The 21,705-nt window shown below is 36.0% G+C and overlaps 2 protein-coding genes across 3 annotated transcripts; one reads left to right on the top strand and one right to left on the bottom strand.

The window, feature by feature from the left end:
- The first annotated feature begins 228 nt into the window (after nucleotides 1-228).
- On the top strand, nucleotides 229-6,254 carry LOC104600397 (phosphoribulokinase, chloroplastic). Its single transcript, XM_010263320.3, has 5 exons — nucleotides 229-1,249; nucleotides 4,761-4,845; nucleotides 4,938-5,022; nucleotides 5,120-5,364; nucleotides 5,574-6,254. The coding sequence occupies exons 1-5, from the start codon at nucleotides 693-695 to the stop codon at nucleotides 5,823-5,825; spliced, it is 1,224 nt and encodes a 407-aa protein (XP_010261622.1). The 5' UTR covers nucleotides 229-692; the 3' UTR covers nucleotides 5,826-6,254.
- An 8,801-nt stretch (nucleotides 6,255-15,055) lies between these two features.
- On the bottom strand, nucleotides 15,056-17,390 carry LOC104600398 (protein BASIC PENTACYSTEINE7-like). Of its 2 annotated transcripts, none has more exons than XM_010263322.3 (2): nucleotides 17,133-17,390; nucleotides 15,056-16,252 (listed from the first exon to the last, which is right to left on the bottom strand). In XM_010263322.3, the coding sequence occupies exon 2, from the start codon at nucleotides 16,174-16,176 to the stop codon at nucleotides 15,325-15,327; it is 852 nt and encodes a 283-aa protein (XP_010261624.1). In that variant the 5' UTR covers nucleotides 16,177-16,252; nucleotides 17,133-17,390; the 3' UTR covers nucleotides 15,056-15,324. The 2 variants fall into 2 exon arrangements, with proteins under 2 accessions (XP_010261624.1, XP_010261623.1); XM_010263321.1 differs by lacking the exon at nucleotides 17,133-17,390 and adding an exon at nucleotides 16,984-17,126.
- Between the last annotated feature and the right edge of the window lie 4,315 nt (nucleotides 17,391-21,705).

The following is a 21,705-nucleotide window of genomic DNA, read 5'->3' as shown; positions in this document are numbered from 1 at the left end:
CAACCATCCTCTGCCACGTGTCATACTCATATCCTATGTGGAGGAATTTACGACCACTCTTCTCCATGCGCGTTCTTTGGTAATCACAAACGTCACCTAATCAATAGTTTTACACTTTTACTTGCAGACGAAAGAAAGACAACACAGAGCAAACAAAATATTAAGATATAGAGTTGGGAGCGTAAAAGAAATAAATAATTAAAATGACAACTTTACTCACAGCGCCCTTTGTTTACTCACCATGTCTTCTCTTCCCACTTTAAGATCTCCTCCAATTTTGCCCAAAACCAGGGGCAGTCACAAGCACATATAAAAACAAACCTCGGCAACTCAGCACTCCATCAAAACTAACCATTTTTTCTCCTTCACAACTAGTTTCTATTCCTTCTCTGTGTATACCTCTCCCCAGTTCCATATTCTTGTTTTCTTTCTATTTTCTTCACTTCTCCTTTGATTTCAAAGGAAAAGAAGCAGAACCCATTTCACAACTAGTTTCTATTCCTTCTCTGTGTATACCTCTCCCCAGTTCCATATTCTTGTTTTCTTTCTATTTTCTTCACTTCTCTTTTGATTTCAAAGGAAAAGAAGCAGAACCCATTTCTTGTATTTCACAAAAGCAGCAGAATTGATAGCTTAGCACCGATTTCAGATCCTTTCCTCTCAGAAGATTCTAAGAGGTCTGTACAGAAACAATGGCAATTTGTACAGTCTACACAACCCATTCTCTGAATTCGACCTGTTCAATCTCCACCCCAACCAAGACTAACTTGGGTTTTCACCAGAGACAAGTATTCTTCTACAGCACAAGCAAGAAAACCAGCAGGAGGGGCAGCGCCAACTCGTCAGAGATCACGTGCTCAGTAGAATCAAAGACAGTTGTGATTGGGTTGGCAGCAGATTCTGGATGTGGGAAGAGTACTTTCATGAGGAGATTGACAAGTGTGTTTGGTGGTGCAGCAGAACCACCCAAGGGTGGAAACCCAGATTCAAACACCTTGATCAGTGACATGACCACTGTAATTTGCTTGGATGATTACCACTCACTTGATAGGACAGGGAGGAAGGAGAAGGGAGTTACTGCACTTGACCCAAGAGCAAACAACTTCGATCTCATGTATGAGCAGGTCAAGGCTCTCAAGGAAGGAATTGCTGTTGATAAGCCTATTTACAATCATGTTACTGGTCTCTTGGATCCTCCTGAGCTTATCAAACCTCCCAAGATCCTGGTCATTGAAGGACTGCACCCAATGTGAGTCTCTAAAATTCCTTCACAAGTTCTATTTTACTTCACATCCCACATTTATTTTTCTCTCTCTTCATTTTTTGTTTTTCATGGCATATCAGAAATGTTGTCTTTTGATCCTTTCCTACATATGTTGTGTAAGGATTTGCATTCAGTTCTTTGTTGATGACAATTGCACTTTCCTTCTTTCTGTCTTCATTTTGAAGGGGTGCCTTTGAATCTCATCAGTTTGCACCTTACATTTTGCACTTTGCAGCATTAGATACTATTCTTTTGGAGATCTTGTTGAAGAGATTCAACAGAATTCTATCTCTATCTTGGGTTTTCTGTCGCCTTCAATTATGAGATCCCCTTCTCTCTCTCTCTCTCAGGTTTCTCTCGACCACACAAAGAAAGACCTTCATCTAAGTAGATAGGATGAGTACTTCAACAATTGGGTTGGTGCCACGCCGCATGCTGACGGCTGAACTTTTCGCCAGCACATTGTTAAACTTACAAAACCAAAGTTATGTAAATATTGATTCTTAGCCCTCGGATTTGATCTGGGTTTGACCATGTAGTTGGACTAGCGGGACCCAGATACCCTTTTCTGCTTCTCTTGTCAACCCACACCCTACAAAATCAGGTGAACTCATGATCCTTGGCTGTTGGACAACTATCTCTTTCCGCCTCTTTTTAACAATGTCCTGGACTGACAGAACCTAGTTTTGGAACCGGTCCATGTTGGACCTGGTTTTGGAACAAGCAGCGTTTGGTCCAGACTCACTTATGGACCTATGGTGAAAAAAAAAACAGAAAAAAGAACTCAAATCCAGTGGCTATCAGGCATTGATAAGCTGGCAGTTTTAGAATTTGGGTTCACCAAGAAATGTGGAACTATTGGGGTTTGTGGGTCCCAAAGAGTGCCTGGGTTGGTCAATCACAGCCATCCATTTTAGACATTTAAAATGATTTGAAGTTGATCTATTAATACCGGAAGGAAAAAAGGAGGTTTTATTGAGATGGTTATAACTCTTCTAATGGCATTATTTTTGGACCATAACTAGCCCAAGTGGGGTGGTCTGAGATTCTGAGTGTGACACATTGTCATGCTATGCTAAATCACTTTCTCTATTGCCAATATTATTTTATTAAAGATCCTATTATATATTTGTAGTTTTGCTGCTTTTGCAGAAAAGGAAATTTCTCTTTTACACCAACTTGCCATAGAAATTAGCTGTCAGCTTGTCCTTGACAATCACATATTTGTTACAAGTTTATAATCTCTCTCTCTAAATTACTTCCATTCATTATTTAAAGAAGCATTCAATTCTCAACAAAGTTGTCAATGGGTTGGGTCCACCTGATAATCAATTATAAATTTATAATTGGGTGGGTACATTCCAAACTGACGTCAAAGACTTGAATCAATCAAGTAATAAATTAAATCTATAGCTATACTATATAAAAGTGCGGACGTAGAGTAGAATTTTTTTTATTAAATTTATCATCTATTTCTTTGTTTGAAAAATTGTATAAAAGTCATTTAATTATAGCTTTAATGGCTACTAAAATGTCCATATTTGTGTATTTAATCAATTTCTAATTGTAAGGGTTGAAAATGTAACTTAATTATTAATTTTCACCTCAATTAATCATTTCTCATTAAGTCTTATACTTAAGGTATTAACTTCCATTTTCTCATATTAAATCTCATATTTAAGCTATTTTTTCACTAATAAATGATATTAATTAGATCTATCTCAACATTTTTAACAATAGAAACCTATATATTTTAAAATTGACTAAAAAAACAAAACTATTGTTTATCCAATTGGTGGCTAAGCAATTCAACCATCTGAATCAAATTGATCAACCGATGAAGTCATAGTTAGGTAATAAAATTTTTAAAATAAAAATAAATATAAAAATTACAAAAATATAGAAAAATTAGATACATTTATGATATTTTTATTAATCAAACTAAAAAATAAGTGTAATAAATAAACTATTTTTATTGATAATGAAAATGAAATACATAATTTTGAAATGACCAAAAATGAAATTATTTTACTATTTGGCAAAGATCAGTAGTTCAACTTTTGAGCAAATGTGTTAACACTTAATGTCATAGATAAATAATAAAACTTGATAAAATAAAAAATAATTTTGTAAACAAACCATTCAAACACATGTATAATATCATATATTTATCATATTAGACAAAAAGTAAGTGTGACATATTAGAATTTTTTTACAAAGAAATACAAAAAAGAAAAAATTGAATACATCCATAATTCTATATTTATGCTATTATTAACATTATGAATAAGATTGTAGAGCTTTCATTTGATTAAAGTACTCATTTTTAATTTAATTCCTATTTAATTGTGAGGTTTAAATTGCAAATTAAACTACTATTTTTCACCTCATTTAATTTTCTTTATTTAAATCTTACATTTTTTTGATAAATGAACAAAAAAAGATAAACCAAAGAGATAAAACATTACAAAAATAAGAGTCTACCAAGCAATGATCTTTGAAACTTTACAACTCCATTTAATTAATTTTCACATATTTGGATGAGATATTTATGTAATAAGATTTGGATTTTGCAATATACATCTGAGTAATAATAAAAGAAAAAAAATATAAAAAATACATAAAGTTTATATAAAAATTTGGATACATTATTACTATCATTATCATCATTTAGAATTGCTATGTGCAAAGAATGTGCACACTTACTAGTAATATATAAATGTCTCAACGTTTCCTTGTAACTTTTCTTATATGTTTAAAAGGGAAAATTTCATGAATAATATAAAATAATTTTAATTAAATCACTTAATTTTATCAACATATAAAAGTTTACTATTTATAAGTGAAGTTCCAAATTGTTTTTTTTTTTAAGGTTTTGTTCTATGGGGCTACAAAACTGGGGTAAACTTGTTCATGGGCTGGGCTTTATCTTTTTTTTTTGCTATTAATTTTATTATTATATAATATATATGTTTATTATTAATATATAATATATTTTTATTAAATATAATATTATCGGGCTAGGCCCTGAACCCAGCCCAAAAATAGTTGGTCCCCGATATTTAGAGCCCTAGCCTGAGTCTATAGGCTTAAAATTTTGTCTAAGCCTGATTTAGAACGGGCTGGGTTGGGCCAGCCTGTTAGGTTATCCGACCCATAAACAGGTGCAAACATGGTATCCCATCCCCCAGACCCATAACCCACTTGCCCCCAAACCAGGGCGGGATTCAATTCCAAGCCTCCGCTACAACCAACAAGAGACCTTACCAACCAGCCAGTTCCCACCTTGCAAAAACTGCACATTAAGTTTCAAATTGTTATATTATAGGTAATTATAGATGTTAAGCATAGGTAATTATAGACATGGTCGACCATGTCCCGACCAATGACAGCTCTATTTCCACCTAATTAGCAAATTCAAAATCCAGACTAACTAGTCCATTGTGTTTTAGTCGATTTGCAGAGTTAACTTGTTGGTTGGATTTCTGGTTGTTAGGTACGATCCTCGTGTAAGGGAACTCCTCGACTTCAGCATCTACTTGGACATCAGCAATGAGGTCAAGTTTGCATGGAAAATTCAGGTAAGCAGTCTAACATGTAGCATCCAGTAATGGAGTGTTAGAGCTTATCTTTTGGTGTTCATTTTCTTGGTTCTGATCATATCGAGTTGCAGAGGGACATGGCAGAACGTGGGCACAGTCTTGAAAGTATTAAAGCCAGTATTGAAACCCGAAAACCAGATTTTGATACCTACATTGGTAAGTTCCATGGCCACTCTGAGTCTGGTTTCTATACCTCTTAACTCTTTTCATCTCTGCTGATCTCAATCTCCCATTTTATGGTTTCAAAATGCAGACCCACAGAAGCAATATGCAGATGCTGTGATTGAAGTCCTGCCCACCCAACTTATCCCTGATGATAACGAAGGGAAGGTTCTGAGGGTTCGGTTAATAATGAAAGAAGGGGTTAAGTTTTTCAGCCCAGTTTACTTATTCGATGAGGGTTCCACTATTTCATGGATACCCTGTGGCAGGAAACTGACCTGCTCGTATCCTGGCATCAAATTCATCTATGGCCCAGACACATACTTTGACAATGAGGTAACTTACCCCAACTTCTCAAACTCAATCTTTTCTTTTCTTGTTTTCTTCATTCAGTTTGGTCCCATTGTAATATCAGATTGGTTACCATTCTAGGTTTTCAGTACATGAACATTCTGATCTGGGTCTGCTTTAATTTCATCAAACAGAACAGAAATTCTATGGAGAAGATTGAAACCTGATCAGTTTTGCTTTGTTTGTTTCTCTAGGTGTCTGTGTTGGAGATGGATGGGCAGTTCGACAGATTAGATGAGCTTGTTTATGTGGAGAGCCATCTGAGCAACCTCTCTACGAAATTCTATGGTGAAGTTACACAGCAAATGTTAAAGCACGCAGATTTCCCAGGTAGTAGCAATGGGACGGGTCTCTTCCAGACCATAATTGGGTTAAAGATAAGAGACCTTTATGAGCAGATCACCTCCAGCCAGGCAGCAGTTTCATTAGAAGCAACCAAAGCCTAATAATGGGCTTTGACAGATTCATCTCCTATCATCCTTCAGAGTTATTTTTTCCTTCATCTTCATTGTCGTTGAGTTAGGGCTCTCCCTACATCGAGAATATATGTATTTTCTTGTTGCAACCCTGTGGAGATTTGTAATATAGAGAGCAGCATAGGAGATATGGAATGCTGTTCAAAGATCAAACACATTTCTTTTGGAAGTGTTGTTGGACTCTTTGGGCCAAATGTCTACTTGTATGACTCAATTCTTTTCCCTCTCTTTTCATCATCATTCGTTGTCTCAGATGTGCAAAGATGACAACCAACTCTGCTGTCAAAATAGTAAACAAATTTCCTCTTTTTTTTCCCTTTTTTTCCTCTTGTTCTTCTGGTTGTCAATGAGAATTCTTTATAAAATAAGGATTACTCCCAATGGAGTTCTGAATGTAAATCTTTTACATGGATTACACATCATACAAGGAACATCTTTCTGGGTCTGACATATAAAACTATTTCAAACCACTAGGCCCATTGTTTTGACCAAATTGTAGCCTCAACATTCCCCTATTCCATTATTTGGCACCCAGAATCCCAGAGTTTTAGTTCCATTAATCATCAGAGGAAAAAGGAGGTACAGCTGTACAAGGTCCCCAGATAAAATCTTCTGAGTCATTGAAATTTGAAAGGGAGAAGTAACCCAGGAGGGGTTGCTCGGAAGGCAAATGACAAGGCTTTGTTGGCAATAGGGGAGAACTGGTTAGGGCAAAGGTTCAAAGTATAGATACATCTGTGTATTGGTACTTATAACAATAGCACAATACTCTTCCTTTTTTTTTTTGCTTTCGATTTCAGTTATAATAACGAGGACCCAAAAGATATAATATAATATAACCGATACGGAGTATATCATATCGAAATTTTAATCCTTCATTAGGGCAGAGGTGGTTGAATTGAGTGATATGCACCATCAAATTCAATGATATGCTTTGTAATCCCCAATTCAATGATATGCTTTGTAATCCCCAAGCTGATAGCCTCTATTACTTTGCCAATGGCGAATTAGCAGAAAAAGACAGATGTTCCTGATGGTAATACCTAGCCATGATTGTGCCTCAACACAACTTAGCCTATGCTGAGGCATCCGCTCTGCCATTCAATTTAAACCTCCCTTCACCCCAGACTCCAGCAGCATGAGAAAATAGGCAACATCAGGGCTGTAAATGGTATCCATTATTGAAATTCGAATTCAATCCCATTAAGGATGATTTGAATTTGATCCGTTTGTAATTAGATCCATCCACACCTATCTGACCCGATAAAATTCCACACTTCAAATTTATATTATATCTATTGCTTTAAATATTGTGTTTTTACGGGCATAAGTTCAAATTTCATACATGCTATTTTTTATTCATTTTGGTTCATGAACTATCAAATCAAAGTCATTTTATTAACGGCTACATTTTAACCTTCATAAAAAATATAAAATATATATAAAATAAATTAACGGGTGTTAATATATTACCATTTTAATATTTAGACATGAAAAAGGAAAAAGTTCAAATATAAAATACATAAAAACATAGAAATCACAAAAAATTATAAAAATTGCAAACAAAATAAAAAATTATTTTCAAATTATAGAAACAATAGAAATTGAAAAACAAAATCAGAAAATAAAAATTGTAGAAAAAACATCAAAAATTATAGAAAAACACAAAAATTGTAAATAAATAACAAAAATACAGGAAAAGTTATAGATTGTAGAAAATAGAAAAATGTAAAAAACAGAAATTATAAAAAAACATTGGAAATTATAGCAAAACACTAAAAATGCAAAAAAAAAAACAAAAAATTGAAAACTGAAAAGACCGATTTTCCTCTAACTCACCATTCAAGGGTAATTTGGTCATGAAAATTGTTATTTATGCTGACATGGACACACTTCTATTAAGAAACATTAGTGATGCACTAACGGAATGTGAGTTTTGGAAAATAAAAACTTACTGACATGGCGAGTTTTAGACATTTTGAAAAGTTGTGGTGAGTTTAAGAGAAATGTTGAAAACTCATGGTGAGTTTTAGTTAATTTCCCTATTAATTATGTATGATATTTTTGATCACTTTTAGTTTAATTTGTTAACACTGTACAATACCCAATTGCAATTTAATTCAATTCCAACCCAATATAAATCCAATGGATTGGATCTGATTTGACTAAATATGAACCAATCAAATTTAGATATAATCCATTTGCAGCCCTAAACAACATCATATATTTTAGAATTTAGATTGATTGGGTAGCAGGATGTTGGTCACTTGGTTGTAAGATGGAAACTAACAGTGCTCTGATCGATTTGTGCAATGCTTTTGCAAGTTGAATTTGTGGTCGGAGAATCAGGTGGGGAGTAGTTTTAGCATGAATACTTTAGTCTTATTAAACTACATATAGTAAATCAAGGGCCCCTGACGCTGGCAGGCATTGAGTATTGAGTTTGAGTTTGCTTGAGCAGTTGAGGCTGGTCTGGTGGAGACTGTGGAGTGGAGATACGTAAAGACAACAAACAACAGCAGTGGATTGGAATCAAGTTTCGGACGTGAAAAGGAGTTTGCAGTTCAACCGTGATACATCAGCGCATTATATGTACAACAATTAAATAATATTTACATAATATATATATATACACATGGTTTATATTAAATTTAATTTATATTTTTTATTTTAAATGGTAACGGAAAGGCTTAAAAGGGAATGTGGTAAGGGTCCTAAACTGAAAATTGTACATGCAAGGCCCCCAACTATATTAATTATGTTCTGGCTTTAGACTAAGGTTGCATTTGGCATTTCTTATTTTAAAGATTTATCTCTTTTTTGCTGTTAAAGTGTTTATTATAACATTTTAACTATAAAAAGAAGATAAATCCTTAAAATAAGAAATGCCAAACGCAGCTTAAAAAGGCCGTCTGATAGGGTTAAGGTGGTGTTGTTTTTTAGTGAATAGGGTATCTAGGAGATTGTGAGGTCATTAATGGCTGAAGCTGAAGTTGAGTTGTTTACACTTCACTCCAATAGGCTTCTGTAAGACTTGAGATAACAGCCTAACATACACTGATAAATGTGAAATAGATATTGTGGTATGACACTCATTTAGAGTACACAAAACAGTCAACCCAAGGCCCTGTTTGGTAACGTTCCCCTGAGAATGATTCATTAATTCTCGGTGTTTTGATGGAGAAGAAACGTATTTGGTACAAACAAATAAAAAGACGTGTGAGAACAGCACCCAAAGGAGTGAAAAATCGATGCCCCCAAAAATGTGTTCCCTGGGAACGCATGGTTCCTACTACGTTAACCCATATTTACGAACACGTGTGATGGACGTCCATGTGATAAAAATGGGTGTTTTTTGCACTAAACAATAGAAAACCCTACTAACCTTTTGTTCAACAGTGAACTCTTCCAAAACTCGTTGCTGCAAATCTCCAAGGAAGGAGGATCTCAGCTTGGTTCCAACCGGACGGCGAGCGTCAACGGGTATGGATTTTGGCATCTGTTTTAAACTTCGGCCAGATTCACCTCTGAAATCGTTTTTGCTCCCACCGCATTGACAAAGTCTATTACGACCGTTAATGTTATCTCCTCCGTATGAAATTGAAATCTCATCACTCAGCTTACTAATGTTGCCATTTGGACTGGTTTTCTTGCTCAAGAGATTCTCTTCTTCCCTGGCTGATGTAATGTTTCCTCTCTGAGTCCAGTTTGATGAAGCTCGCACACCGTCAGGGGGCATCGGAGGGGGAATAAATTTTGGAAGAGGAGGCGGAAGAAGATAATTTTTCTTTTATATATGTTTTCTGGAATCTGGAATTTCTTATATATGTTTTTGCTCCCACTGCAAACCCGAGTTCTTACCGCAAACTCAATCATTACAAGTTACGTTTGGTTTGTTACCAAGAGGTGATTGATGCCTAGGCTGTTCAGAATTGCTTGATGGTGATGACTTGTCTTGGTTATTCTGTTCTTTTTTTTTTCAGTGAAGCATTGATACTCTGTTTGATTGATCAACATCTTTTACAATGAGTTGCCTTGGATTCCATATTTGATGGGATATAGTAGTAATTCCATATGGATGTAAATGCTTTTGACCATAGTAGTGATGTGGGCATCAAATTCCATCTATGATTGGAATTTTTCAATGAAACATTGTAGGTAATTTGCCCTAGATGGATGTAAATGCTTGACCAAGTTTGGTGTAGTTTCGAGTCTGTCTTGCATAAGGATGAAAATTCTAGGTTGTGAAGTAACATAAAAAATTATGAAATCAGGAGATGAGATTTGGTGGGATAAAAGGTTATAAGTATCTATGGGGTTCATCCTACATCACTAGATTTGATATTGTTGGAGGAGAAGAGAGTAGAAGATAGTGGTAGATTAGAGATAAATAGAAGAAAATTAGGATTTACAAAGAGAACACCAAGACATGCTCTTTGGAAAATTCTATTTTTCATTTTTTTTTTCCCCAGGGAGAGATTGTAAAAAATATGCCTAGCTTAACTATGATGGTTTGGGTTAATGTTTGCCGTAATTATGAAATTGCTACTGCATACCATATTAAGAGAAACCAAAACCACTGCATCTTCTAACTTATTTATTTATTTATTTATTTTTGATAAATTGCAGCTTCTAATTTATTGACCATTGACTTTAAAATTTTGAATGAACTTTAACAATGACAAAACCCCTCATCAAGGATGTAAAAATGACTCGGTTACTCCTATGAACCAAAATTTATAAAAACAAGGAAAACAGAAATTTTTAGACTCTAATGTGGATGCAACCTTGTTATTGTATCTCAATGAAAATTTCTGCTTACTCACTGTGGCACATCCCTTATTGGTTATATGTTTTTTGTTATAAATATTTTAGATATTTAATAGGAGTTTTTTTATAAGCAAACACACGAAAATGATTTCATTTGGGTAAACCAATTCATACCCTGTGATGGTGGCAGACATGCACGAAATAGGGATCAATTTGTAGCCATTACTGCTTGCAGGTGTTATTGCATCATGGCATGTTAGGCTTTTGTTTTATTGCTTGTATGTTTTGTTTTAATCCTCAAGTGATCAAGGATTAGGTGGTGACAACATGAAGACATCGCTATGACAATGACACGTGTTTTTTTATGGTTAATTTTAGGCTTAATGTGGGTGGATTTGCAAAATTGATGTTAAGAAATAGTTTCATTATCCAAATGCTATTTCTGTTCCTGTAGAACAAAAAAAATCGTTCTCGAAGAACAATTTGCCAAATATATCTATTACTCTTGAAGAGCAAGAAATAAAATTCTTGTTCTGGAACAGGAATTTCTAAAAGAATAAGAACAGATGGGAACATTGCCAAACAGGGCCTAAGCACCTATGAGTGGTCTAGCAGGAAGGAACGTATGGGTGAATGTAGAAGTTTAAACAAAACTTCACATCCTATGAATACTCGAGGACGGAATCATGGAATAAAGAACAAGTGAGAGGTAGAAGCCTAAGAAATGAAAGACGAATGGATGAGCAACATCAAAGGTCAACGCAATCAGGATTACAATAATGAAACCATGTGTTCCCACACTTGGTGGCAGGAGATAATATAACAGAAAAACTTTTCTCAAGAATATAATGTGTCATCCTGACATGACAGCATAGACAGGAAAGTTGGACAATAGCATCCTGTAGAAGGTTTCAGATAGAAAATCAACGCATATATGCACCAATAGCAGAAAGCTGTGTTTTCACCATGGCAACAACCTTTCCAATGTAAATTAAGGTAAATTAAGGTAAACACAGAAAGCTGTGTTTTCACCATGGCAACAACCTTTCCAATGTAAATTAAGGTAACTGGTCCTCTGGAGTACAAAACAAGCTGTCCTCAGGCTAGAAATGTTGGGTTAGGAACTTTAATTTCCAAAGTTATGTCGGACTGCAGTAGCATGACATCTAAAGCAAGATAAAAGGATTGCAATAGAGGTGTGTAGTAGTACATAGGTCCATGATTACAAGCGTGTGGTCACAAGAGAGCTTCTATTCCAACAATTTTTTACATAGGTAATTTCAGGCTACAATTTTAGCCGCAGGACAACCTAAGCTCTGGAGGACACTGCAATGACCCATGAGATGATAAAGTAAATCCGGAACGAGTAGGTGAATACTAGAATCTAGACCCATAAAAAAAGAAAAAAGAAAAAAAATGATTAAGAATGGAATAAGCAAATATATGGGGTCAGCCATAAAAAAGATGAAAAATGATTAAATCAGATATTCATTAAATATATTCATGAACAAGAGTTCATTATCATCATCACCATCTAAGCCTTGTCCCAACTATATGGGGTCAGCCAGATGAATGCTGTTTCATCATTCTGTTCTGTTAAGAGTTCTAGGACAAATTTTATCATGTGCAACAAGGAAACGTGAGAGCAAGGGAATACACTCAAGAGTCTTGTGAACTGTTTGCTCTAACAGGTTTGCCAAGACTAGGAGCAAATTTATAGTGCTTATGTAAAGAGCCACACACATGCAACTTGCAAGATGATCCCTGCACAGTTGGGAGGGTAGATTATGCACATCTTCAGGCTGGTCCGTACATCTATCACCCTAGTCAGAGGAAATCCCATAATTTCAAATTCCATAAAGCCCTAACTAAACCTGAATTGTCAGGGATTTCTTCTCTCCTCTTACAGCTTTAATCCGGATAAGTTGATTTGGTCCCGGACTATACATGGGAATTTCTCCTTTAAATCTTACTTTTGTCAGCTGGTTGCTGGCTCCACTTCCTCTTCCTTCCTAGACAAAAGAATATGGGTTGCTTCAGTTCTCCTCCCAAGAATCTCCTTTCACATATGGGAGCAGCTCATGGTTAAATAAAACCTATGACAACATAACAAAGGAAGAGGAAAGGGTAGCTTTGCATCACTCTACATGCTTGTATTATATGACGACAGGATGGTGAACCAATTCGTCACCTTCTCATAAACTGCAAGGTGGCTCGTAATTGTGGCAATTCCGGACCTGATGTGCGATTTGCAATTTCCATTAGGTCCCCCCAACTCCGTAAGAAATTTTATCTTCCAATGGAAGGAGTATGATGGGGAAGAGAGGAAACATTTTCTGGAGAGCTGTGATTCGCGGCATTACAGGGAGAATATGAGAAGAGCATAATAAAAGAATATTTAAAATAGGGTTTCCTCCTTGAAGGGCCTGAAAAGGCATGCTGTGGCTCACATTTTTTCTTGGACGCTGATAAATCAGGCTTTATCAGGTTTCAGTTATGGAGATATGGACAGAAATCTATTGGAAATTCTTCTTCTCCCATCCATCCTTAGGCAGCTCCTCAGCTCAAACCCCCCCCCTCTCTTTCTGAGACCTGAAAGTAACTTTATTCTACAGTTTGATGGCAGCTTTAAAGGTTCTCTTGAGTCTCTTTGGACAGAAGGTATCAAGGGAGTTACTTTGAAAATCTGATGGGAACTTGGAATGGGTCTCGTCCTATTTCAGCTTCTGATGCATCTGAAAGGTCCATCTCCTTCATGTTGACCTCCGGATTGCTCAATCCACACAGGCTACCTCTGTTCTGGTGGAGGGTGATTTGAGGAATAAGATAGGTTGGTCCAATAATATAGGGACTGGCCTGTGGAGGCTTGCTCGCTTCCTCTATGAAATCTTGAACTGTCTGCTTCCTTAAACTGCATCCTTAGATGGATCTCCAGGGAATTAAATGAAACAGCAGATGCTTTAGCTGAATCTGTCTTGGGAAGGGATATTTTGTATAGTGAAATGCTTTAACTATTTCTTGATAGGCTGCTTTTTGTTGTTTTAACCTATTTATTTGTAAATTTTCTGATGTATCCTTGCCCTTTTATAACTTTTTTTTTTCAAAAAAAAGAAAAAAGATTGTGCACATTAATGTGTTTTGGAATTGCAAGTTTCAAAACTTCAACACCACCACACCTAAGACCCAATTTCTTAAAACTTGGCCTTCCATTAAATCCAATGGATAACCCTATACAACCTGTTATGAAATGTGCTGCTATCATTCATTAAAAGGACCACATTGGATTCTGTCCCATGACTCACATTACCCCTAAGATATGACTGAAAGTCAGACATACACTCTTCCAAGAACTTAATTTCAATAGTTGTCTCTACTGTAAAAGCTGAATAACTGACAAACTCAAGGAATGAAACTACTTTGCAATAAAAGTTGATCCAGTATTTGGATATCACAAACGTCCTCTATAGACTCTTTTCTCACTGTCACAAGACTGATACATTAAAAATATTCCATCCAACAGCTTTCTCTCATACCCAAAAACAATGAAACATTGGATGTGCTTTGTTAGCATCATTAGATTCCTGTTAATTATAATTACTCAACAGCCATTCCTGCATGATTCTTTACTATCCACAAGAACCTCTATGACCCTCATGATGTAATCCCTAATCTACTAATATAGATATTTCCTTCCCTAGAACCATTCTTGTGTGAGGACCTTCAACATTTCTAGAGCATACCTTGACTGGAGACAACCAGCCTGTTTCCTCAACAACTGAGAAAATAGAGCTCAAAAACCTTCCCTTTTCCCTCAGTCTGCTTGGATTTACTTTACCACTTTTGCATCAACTTATCCACAAACCTAGAGGTTAGGCTGCATCACTATCCATATTTTCTTATAAATAACAGTGATAAAAAAGAAGTGTATTAAGGAGAATGAAAAAAAAAAAAGAGAACCCAAGCACCTGAGAAAGGTTCAAGTTGTGAAGAAAGTAAACAGCATTTAGCTGCCCAACAACACTGAAGATGGAGAAGTACAGTCATCCTCTTGACTACATAAGAACCAATGATGATCATGATCCCTACATTATACTAAAAGTTCCAGTGTTTCAAGTAGCAACTGGGATCATATAAGCAACTTTTAGTGATGGTGAAGTGGGAACATCTTGTTATATAGTAACAGACTTGTTGAAGATTATCAATGCCAAGGATTGTGTATTTTACAATCAACCGATCACTGTAACTCAGAGAGGAGAAATGGAACATCCACTATACACAGAATGTAACAAATATCACCCAGTTGACATTTGAAAAGAACATCTCATTGTCAATACTAGGTGAATTGAGGACCCTACACCACACTAAACACACACACAAAAACCTGGAGAAAAGAAAAGAAGCAACCATTTTGCCCACAAAAGAGTAAGGCATAGCATGAAGAAATTCAAATGGAATAGAGGAGAAATCATTTACAACCAATGTAAGTAGTATCACTTCTTGATAGATTAAAAACCTGACTAATTTCAGATCAGAAGAACCTAGTCCTGGTCCTTGTGATATGACCTAGAATACCATCTTTACAAACTGCTCTTACATGATGTCTCGGGGATAAGCAAGAGCCATATGCCCATATCTAAACAGAGAACACTTGAATTCTAAAAGTAGAGAAAAGAAATGTAGAACAAACTAGTTTTAGTCTCTATTTAATTGTAACAAACTTATTGGTACCATGTCTAGCCCAGTGGTCCTTCAAGTCAACTGGATGAGAGAGGTCATGACCTTCAGCTGCGAGTCTCTGAAGAAGCTTTGCATATGCACCATTACTCATTTTCCTCCCAGCCATGCGTGCTCCAGGCCTTTTGGAACTCATTGGGAGAGGATACTCAGATATGTTTGTTGTACAACAGGAGGACTGCCATCCACCAGCACCCCATCTGTAGCACTGCCGAGCTACACCAGTGCAGGAACAGATAGGAGCAGGTATCCGTGAAAAATCTAGGGTGGCTCCACCTATAACAATATCCAAATTTTTCTTCTCATGTTTTGCTGTTGACATAGAATTATTCTTTTTCTTTGTAGTTGTAGAGACAGAAGGCTTCTTTTTGGGTTGCTTTGGTCTCAGGGCTTTAGAGGCAACACGATTAGCCTTCTTTGCAGAAGGTTGCTGTTTTCTTATCTTTGTGGATTTACTACCAAACTCATTATTGTGTCCATCAGTTGGAACACCCAAACCAGTGGGAACAACAGGAAGTCCCGTTTCTGTGTTCAGTGGAGTTGCTTGTAGACTTGGATTGGCTTTGTTTGGAGGCAGGAAGTTTCTTGGATGAACCCAACAGTGCCCTCCATACTCCATGGTAGATGCTCCTGTATCAGCTTGAGGAACCATGGAGTTTCTGTTGGCATATGCCCCCATCTTCAAAAAGGCAGCTTGATGTCCAGATGTTCCACTGGGGACTGGGACTCCTGAGACAGGCTTCAGTACTGCATCTACGCCTACAGACTGTTCTGAGAAATCCCAATTCCTAATACCCAGTCCACCTTTCTCATCCATGTAGGCTGGCAATAAAACAACCCTCAACGTACTTCTTGTGCAGGGAAATAGATTATGCCCACATACTGTAAAATAACTGTATGCGACATTGATGTATTGACAAATAAACATCAGAAATTACAGAGAAATATAAGGAAAAAGCAACTACGAATTAGTGGCAAATAAATCATTATGACACCTAAACCTGAAAACGATATAATCAAAAGAAGTCACCGAATGCAACTGAAAATAAAAATTCCAAATTTCCCCTAAAGTAAATCATGAAGGCAAAATGTAACTAGTCAAAACACTTCAGACTCAGAGGGACTATAAAGAAAGATCCATGAGAAACACGTGAACCAAATTCCAAAAGTGGAAGCCTGAAACTGAAACGGTGAAACCCCCCTCCTCCAGAACCGTTTCAGGGCAGAAGATTTTACAGTTTGGCCATAGACTTAGCAAGAAAGTGCTCCTAACTTTTCAATACTAACATAAAACCATAAAATGGGAAAACACCTATAAAAAACAGTTTAGCAAATTTTCTAGTAGCTAACGAGCCTTTTCCTCAAACAGCTTCAACTGGAAGCCAAAAATACAACTTGATCTACAAACCCATGAAACTACAGTAAAATGCAAACCCTACACAGTGCATTAGTGATATAGCAGATTAAAAAAAAAAAACCCAAAATTTTCATAAAGTAAACCCATAAACTGAGAAGAAAAACAAAACCCATGTGAGTAACAACTAAAAACCCTCAAAATCAGGGCGGAAAAACAAAATACGCCATCTGTTTCATGAATCAAACCAACAAAAACTTTAGAAATTACCAGAGAAAACGGATATCCACATGATGAAACAGCCCAAGCTCAGCCATCAAATAGAAACTTCAGAACAAACATGCAGTGAAGACTCTCCAACCACAGAAAAAAGCAAAACAAGAAATAGAAGAAAGAGGGATGAGGAGAGAGAAACTTACAGGATGAAAGATCTCTACGAGAGAAGTTCCTCTTAATTATAAGGAATTGAAGAAAGAAACTCTTTTTCTAGTAAAATTTTCAGCTCTTCTCCCTTTTCCAACTTGTTGGGCGTGGAGGAAGATGGATAAAAAAAGCTACTTTTTCCCTATGGTTTTGCGAGCAGAGATATATTCATATATCTGTAGTCTCTACTGCCATGAAATACTCCCTCTGTGTACTTTTTTCTTGGACCCTTCAAGTTTAAAGAGACAGAGCTATAAAATATTATCATTTATATATTTAAAGAATAATATAATTACTAATAAGTTCATCAAGCTAACTTACGCCATAGTGCGCATCTAGTAACTACTGGCATTGGACGTTTATATCGTATAAAACTATTTATGGTAATGTATTACGTCCAAGAATATTTTTAGTAATCCTCAGATGACTGAACCAGAATCTATCGTTGGGATACAATTAAAAACAAATTGTGGAGAGCCTGGGACCACGTTCGGGCCCAGCTTAAGAGATCTTTTTAAGGTCAAAAGTCAATGGAGTAGCAACGACACCGAACGACGATGATCTTGTTGTTCATCGTGGTCAACGGAGGTAGTGGCTTCGATTTCTTTGTACTACGATAATCATAGGCCGTGCGTTTTATGATGTCTTGTATCGGACGGCTGATTATTGTTGTCCTAGTTTGTAAACGGAAATTACCGTCTATGAAGACTTGTATGTATATAGACACGTCAGACGTTGGTGTTCATTAATTAATTGATCTGGGTCGTTGGTTTGAAGTAAATACTAAATTGACTTGCGTACGGAAATGAATGAACGGAGGGTGTCGTGTGTCTGACATGAGGGGAAAGAGTCCTCAGGTGGGGGCCCTTTGAATAGTGTTGGTGAAGGATAAAGATCGAGTGGTACCTGCGCATAATAGAAAATATGCATTCTAGTGTGCGATTTATGGGGAAGAGCCAAAAAAAAAAAAAAAAAAGAATGGGTGCGTAGTCTGAGTTCTGCCAAACTGGTGAGTGGCACCGAATTCGGTACAGCGTGCTATGAATTCACAGAGATCGTATCTGTTTCTCACACCTTGCGTCTCACAGGCGCCTCACACGCACATCCAATCATTCATTACGAACATCTTCCGTACTTATTTTATTCACGAGAGATGTTTTCAATGAATGGTGGATGTGCATTGAAAAAGTGATGAAATGTCATTGAGAGATGTTCTCAATACATGACTAGAATGGGACTGTAGGGTGCAAATGGACTGATCCGAGATCCGATCTTATTTGGTCGGATTCGGATCATTCTGTTTGGATCTTTAAAATGGATCGGGTCCTATGACCCAAACAAAAATTGGATCAGATTCGGATCACCTCTATCTGATTCGAGAATATCCAACCTGATATATTATATATTTATAAATATAATATATATATGTAATTTATTTATTTTTTATTTAAAACATATATATATATATATGATAAAAATAATTAAAAAATACTTGTAATTTTATTTTTACTTTATTTAAATTAATATATTTTAATTTTCTTTTAATAATTTATTAATTTTTAAAGAAAATAAGTCGGATTGGATTGGATCTGACATGAACATTGTCAAATTGGATTCGAATATACCTTAATTTAAATTCGATCTGATCCATTTGCATTCCTAATTGTGGGGCGCCTAGAGAATTCATGCATTTACATGGGAATATAAGCGACTCCGGATGTCCTGCCCACATTTTTCTTTCAAGAAACTGAAAATTCATTAAGATATAGCGGAAGCATTACATATATGGGTTCTGCTACTACCGTCTCCTAGAGATCGGTTGTGTTTACATGCATTGTACGCATGTTCATGAGCATCAGTATTTGCTGTTTTTCTAATATGATTAGTACATATATTATCAAAATCCACCACAATATTAAGAAGTTGGTCTCTGAGGTGCACCAAGTCCCATTCTACTTCACATTTTCCCTGGATTGCTCGCCCACAATAATTCTACCCACGCCTACCTACAAAATACTATCCCTTTGCATTGGGAACATCTCCCCATGCACAATAATATGTAAGAGGAGGGGATGTTCCCCATGTGTAGCTGCGATGTTATGTGGGTAGATGTGGATAATGGGTAGAGTTGCGTGTAGGAAATGTGAGGAAAAAATGGGTCATTTACTAAAACGCCTCTATAGTTTCACATATTGACTAAAGCCTATTTTATAGTTTCACATACTTACTAAAACACTTCTATAGTTTCACATATTTACTAAAACCTATCTTATAGTTTAGCTTTATATTGATGCTTGAAAAATGATAGCTTGGCCAGTGTGAAAAATGTTCAAGGGCATGGGCCTATATTATTTTATTTCAAAATTATCCCTAATACATCATATTGAGCTCTTAAAATGAATCATTGTTTGATTTTTGGATTTTTAGATCTACCACACAATGTTTGATTTCTATAGAATGAAGAACAGAGAACAATGCATACCAAGTTATTAGTTAATTTGCAACATCATGTCTTCCTTCTTCAAATAGAGAAAAAAATTGAACGAAAAGAATTGTTGCCCATGTTTTACTAGGGGCAATAGTGACATTTCCATTTATATTATCTATAGATTATATTGGTCCAAACAGATCCTAAAGTCGAAAAAGTCATTTCCACTTCAACCTAATGTAAAATACCAAAAAAATTATAACATACAAATATTCAATATAAAAGAGTAGGTCTTATAAAAAGCTAAAGGCCGGGTGAGGGAATTGGGATTCGCTCCTCATAGAGCGCTCCTCCATGGACCTTACAGTCACATCCGACAGTGTATTGGGAACATCTCTTATGAATAATAACATACAAGTATATGAGATGTTTTTCGATGTGCGGCTGATGCATACATGTTGTAAGATTGGTGTAAGGAGCACTCTGTAAGGACCTTACAGTCACATCCCACAGTGTATTGGGAACATCTCCTATGAATAATAACATACAAGTATAGGAGATGTTTTCCGATGTGCGGCTGATGCATACATGTTGTAAGATCGGTGTGAGGAGCGCTCTGTAAGGAGTAGATCCCGACTCGGGTGAGACGGAGAGGCAAGGTGTAAGCCTCAAAGTATATGTAAGTTTTTTAATTATTAGTTATAAAGAAAAAAAAAATTGGACTCTAGAACAGAATGGATTCTTAAGACCTAACGATCATTGTTCAAGGAATATGTTGATCTAGCTTATGGCTATTGTTGTATATCTATTAAAGTCCTTATGTATGCATAAATGGATACCCATTTTTTTCTCTTTTTGGTTACACAATATACATTATAGGAATTTTCATTGATAGCATTTCCTTATGAAAAGTATGAGAGATATTCCCAATGCACACTGAGATGTGCATGTGAGGTGCCAATTGAACTCACATTAGAGGGTACTACTCCATTGTAGAACTGTTCGTAAGACTGATCAAATTGACCAACCTGATCCAACTTGATATAAGTTGGTTGGTTTTCAACTATTTTCGATCAGCTTCAGTTCATGCATTATCTTAATCCGAGAGGTTGGGTCAGTTTCAGTTTGGTTGTGTATAAATCAATCAAAATTGACCCAACCTAACTATAGATATATATTAATATTTTAAATTCAATTTTTTCAATATAAGAAAGTGGAAAATTCCCATATTTCATAGTTTAAAATACTTTAGATTTTAAATTTAATTTTTAATAATATCTCTGTAATTATTAATTAACTTTGTTGTTTTAAAATTTTTATCTAGTGAAACATGTTTCATAGTTTAACAAATTAATTTTGAACTGCCTTTTGAATTGATCAATCAAACCGATACAATTCGAGTTGACAGATTTTAGGTGCCAATTCCTCAATCCTCACTAAGTCAGTTTGATTAGTCAAACAGCTTGCAACCAAACCAAACGGCCCATACCACAGAGAGCTTGCAGTTCTGCAACTTTGATCCCGTACCTCCTTTTTTTCTCAACTATTAGGTTATCGGTCATGCATGGATATCCATTATGTGCATCAGTGTATGTACTAGGGCTGTCAATTCGTTGGGTCTACTCGACAGACCTGAACTGTCTGAATCATTTATAACAGTTCTGGTTCTGTGGTTCATTCCGATAGGTCGGTTCTGATTTTAATTTTTGTGTCATGAATAATATGGGACCGGTTTTGGCTGTCCCGAACTGAATATATATATATATATATATATATATACTATATGTTTTATAATTTTGTATAGAGATACATGTAAAACCTAAGAGGCTAAAACCCTCAAACTCTTTTGGCTCTTCAGCTCGTCAGTTGTCACTTTCTGGGAGAAAGTTTCTCAGGAACCACCAAATCATAGAATCACCGACTCTCAGACCTCACTATTCAGTTCAACTTCCTCTATTGAGATTTCGCCACTTTGGACCACACTTGAACTTCACTTCGGGCCTTTGGCTATTCTTCAAATCCTTTGAAGATTGAACGAAAACGAGAGGAGAAAGCAGCATTGCAGCAACTTGGTTTTCTATCTCAGCTCAAGACTTAGTTTTTAACCTCACCTCGCCACTTTCTCTGTTAGAAAAAGGTGA

This window comes from Nelumbo nucifera, chromosome 1 (assembly GCF_055504915.1).
Source record: "Nelumbo nucifera cultivar China Antique chromosome 1, China Antique-T2T, whole genome shotgun sequence".
Taxonomy (NCBI): domain Eukaryota; kingdom Viridiplantae; phylum Streptophyta; class Magnoliopsida; order Proteales; family Nelumbonaceae; genus Nelumbo; species Nelumbo nucifera.
This window is presented reverse-complemented; position numbering and strand designations above follow the sequence as displayed.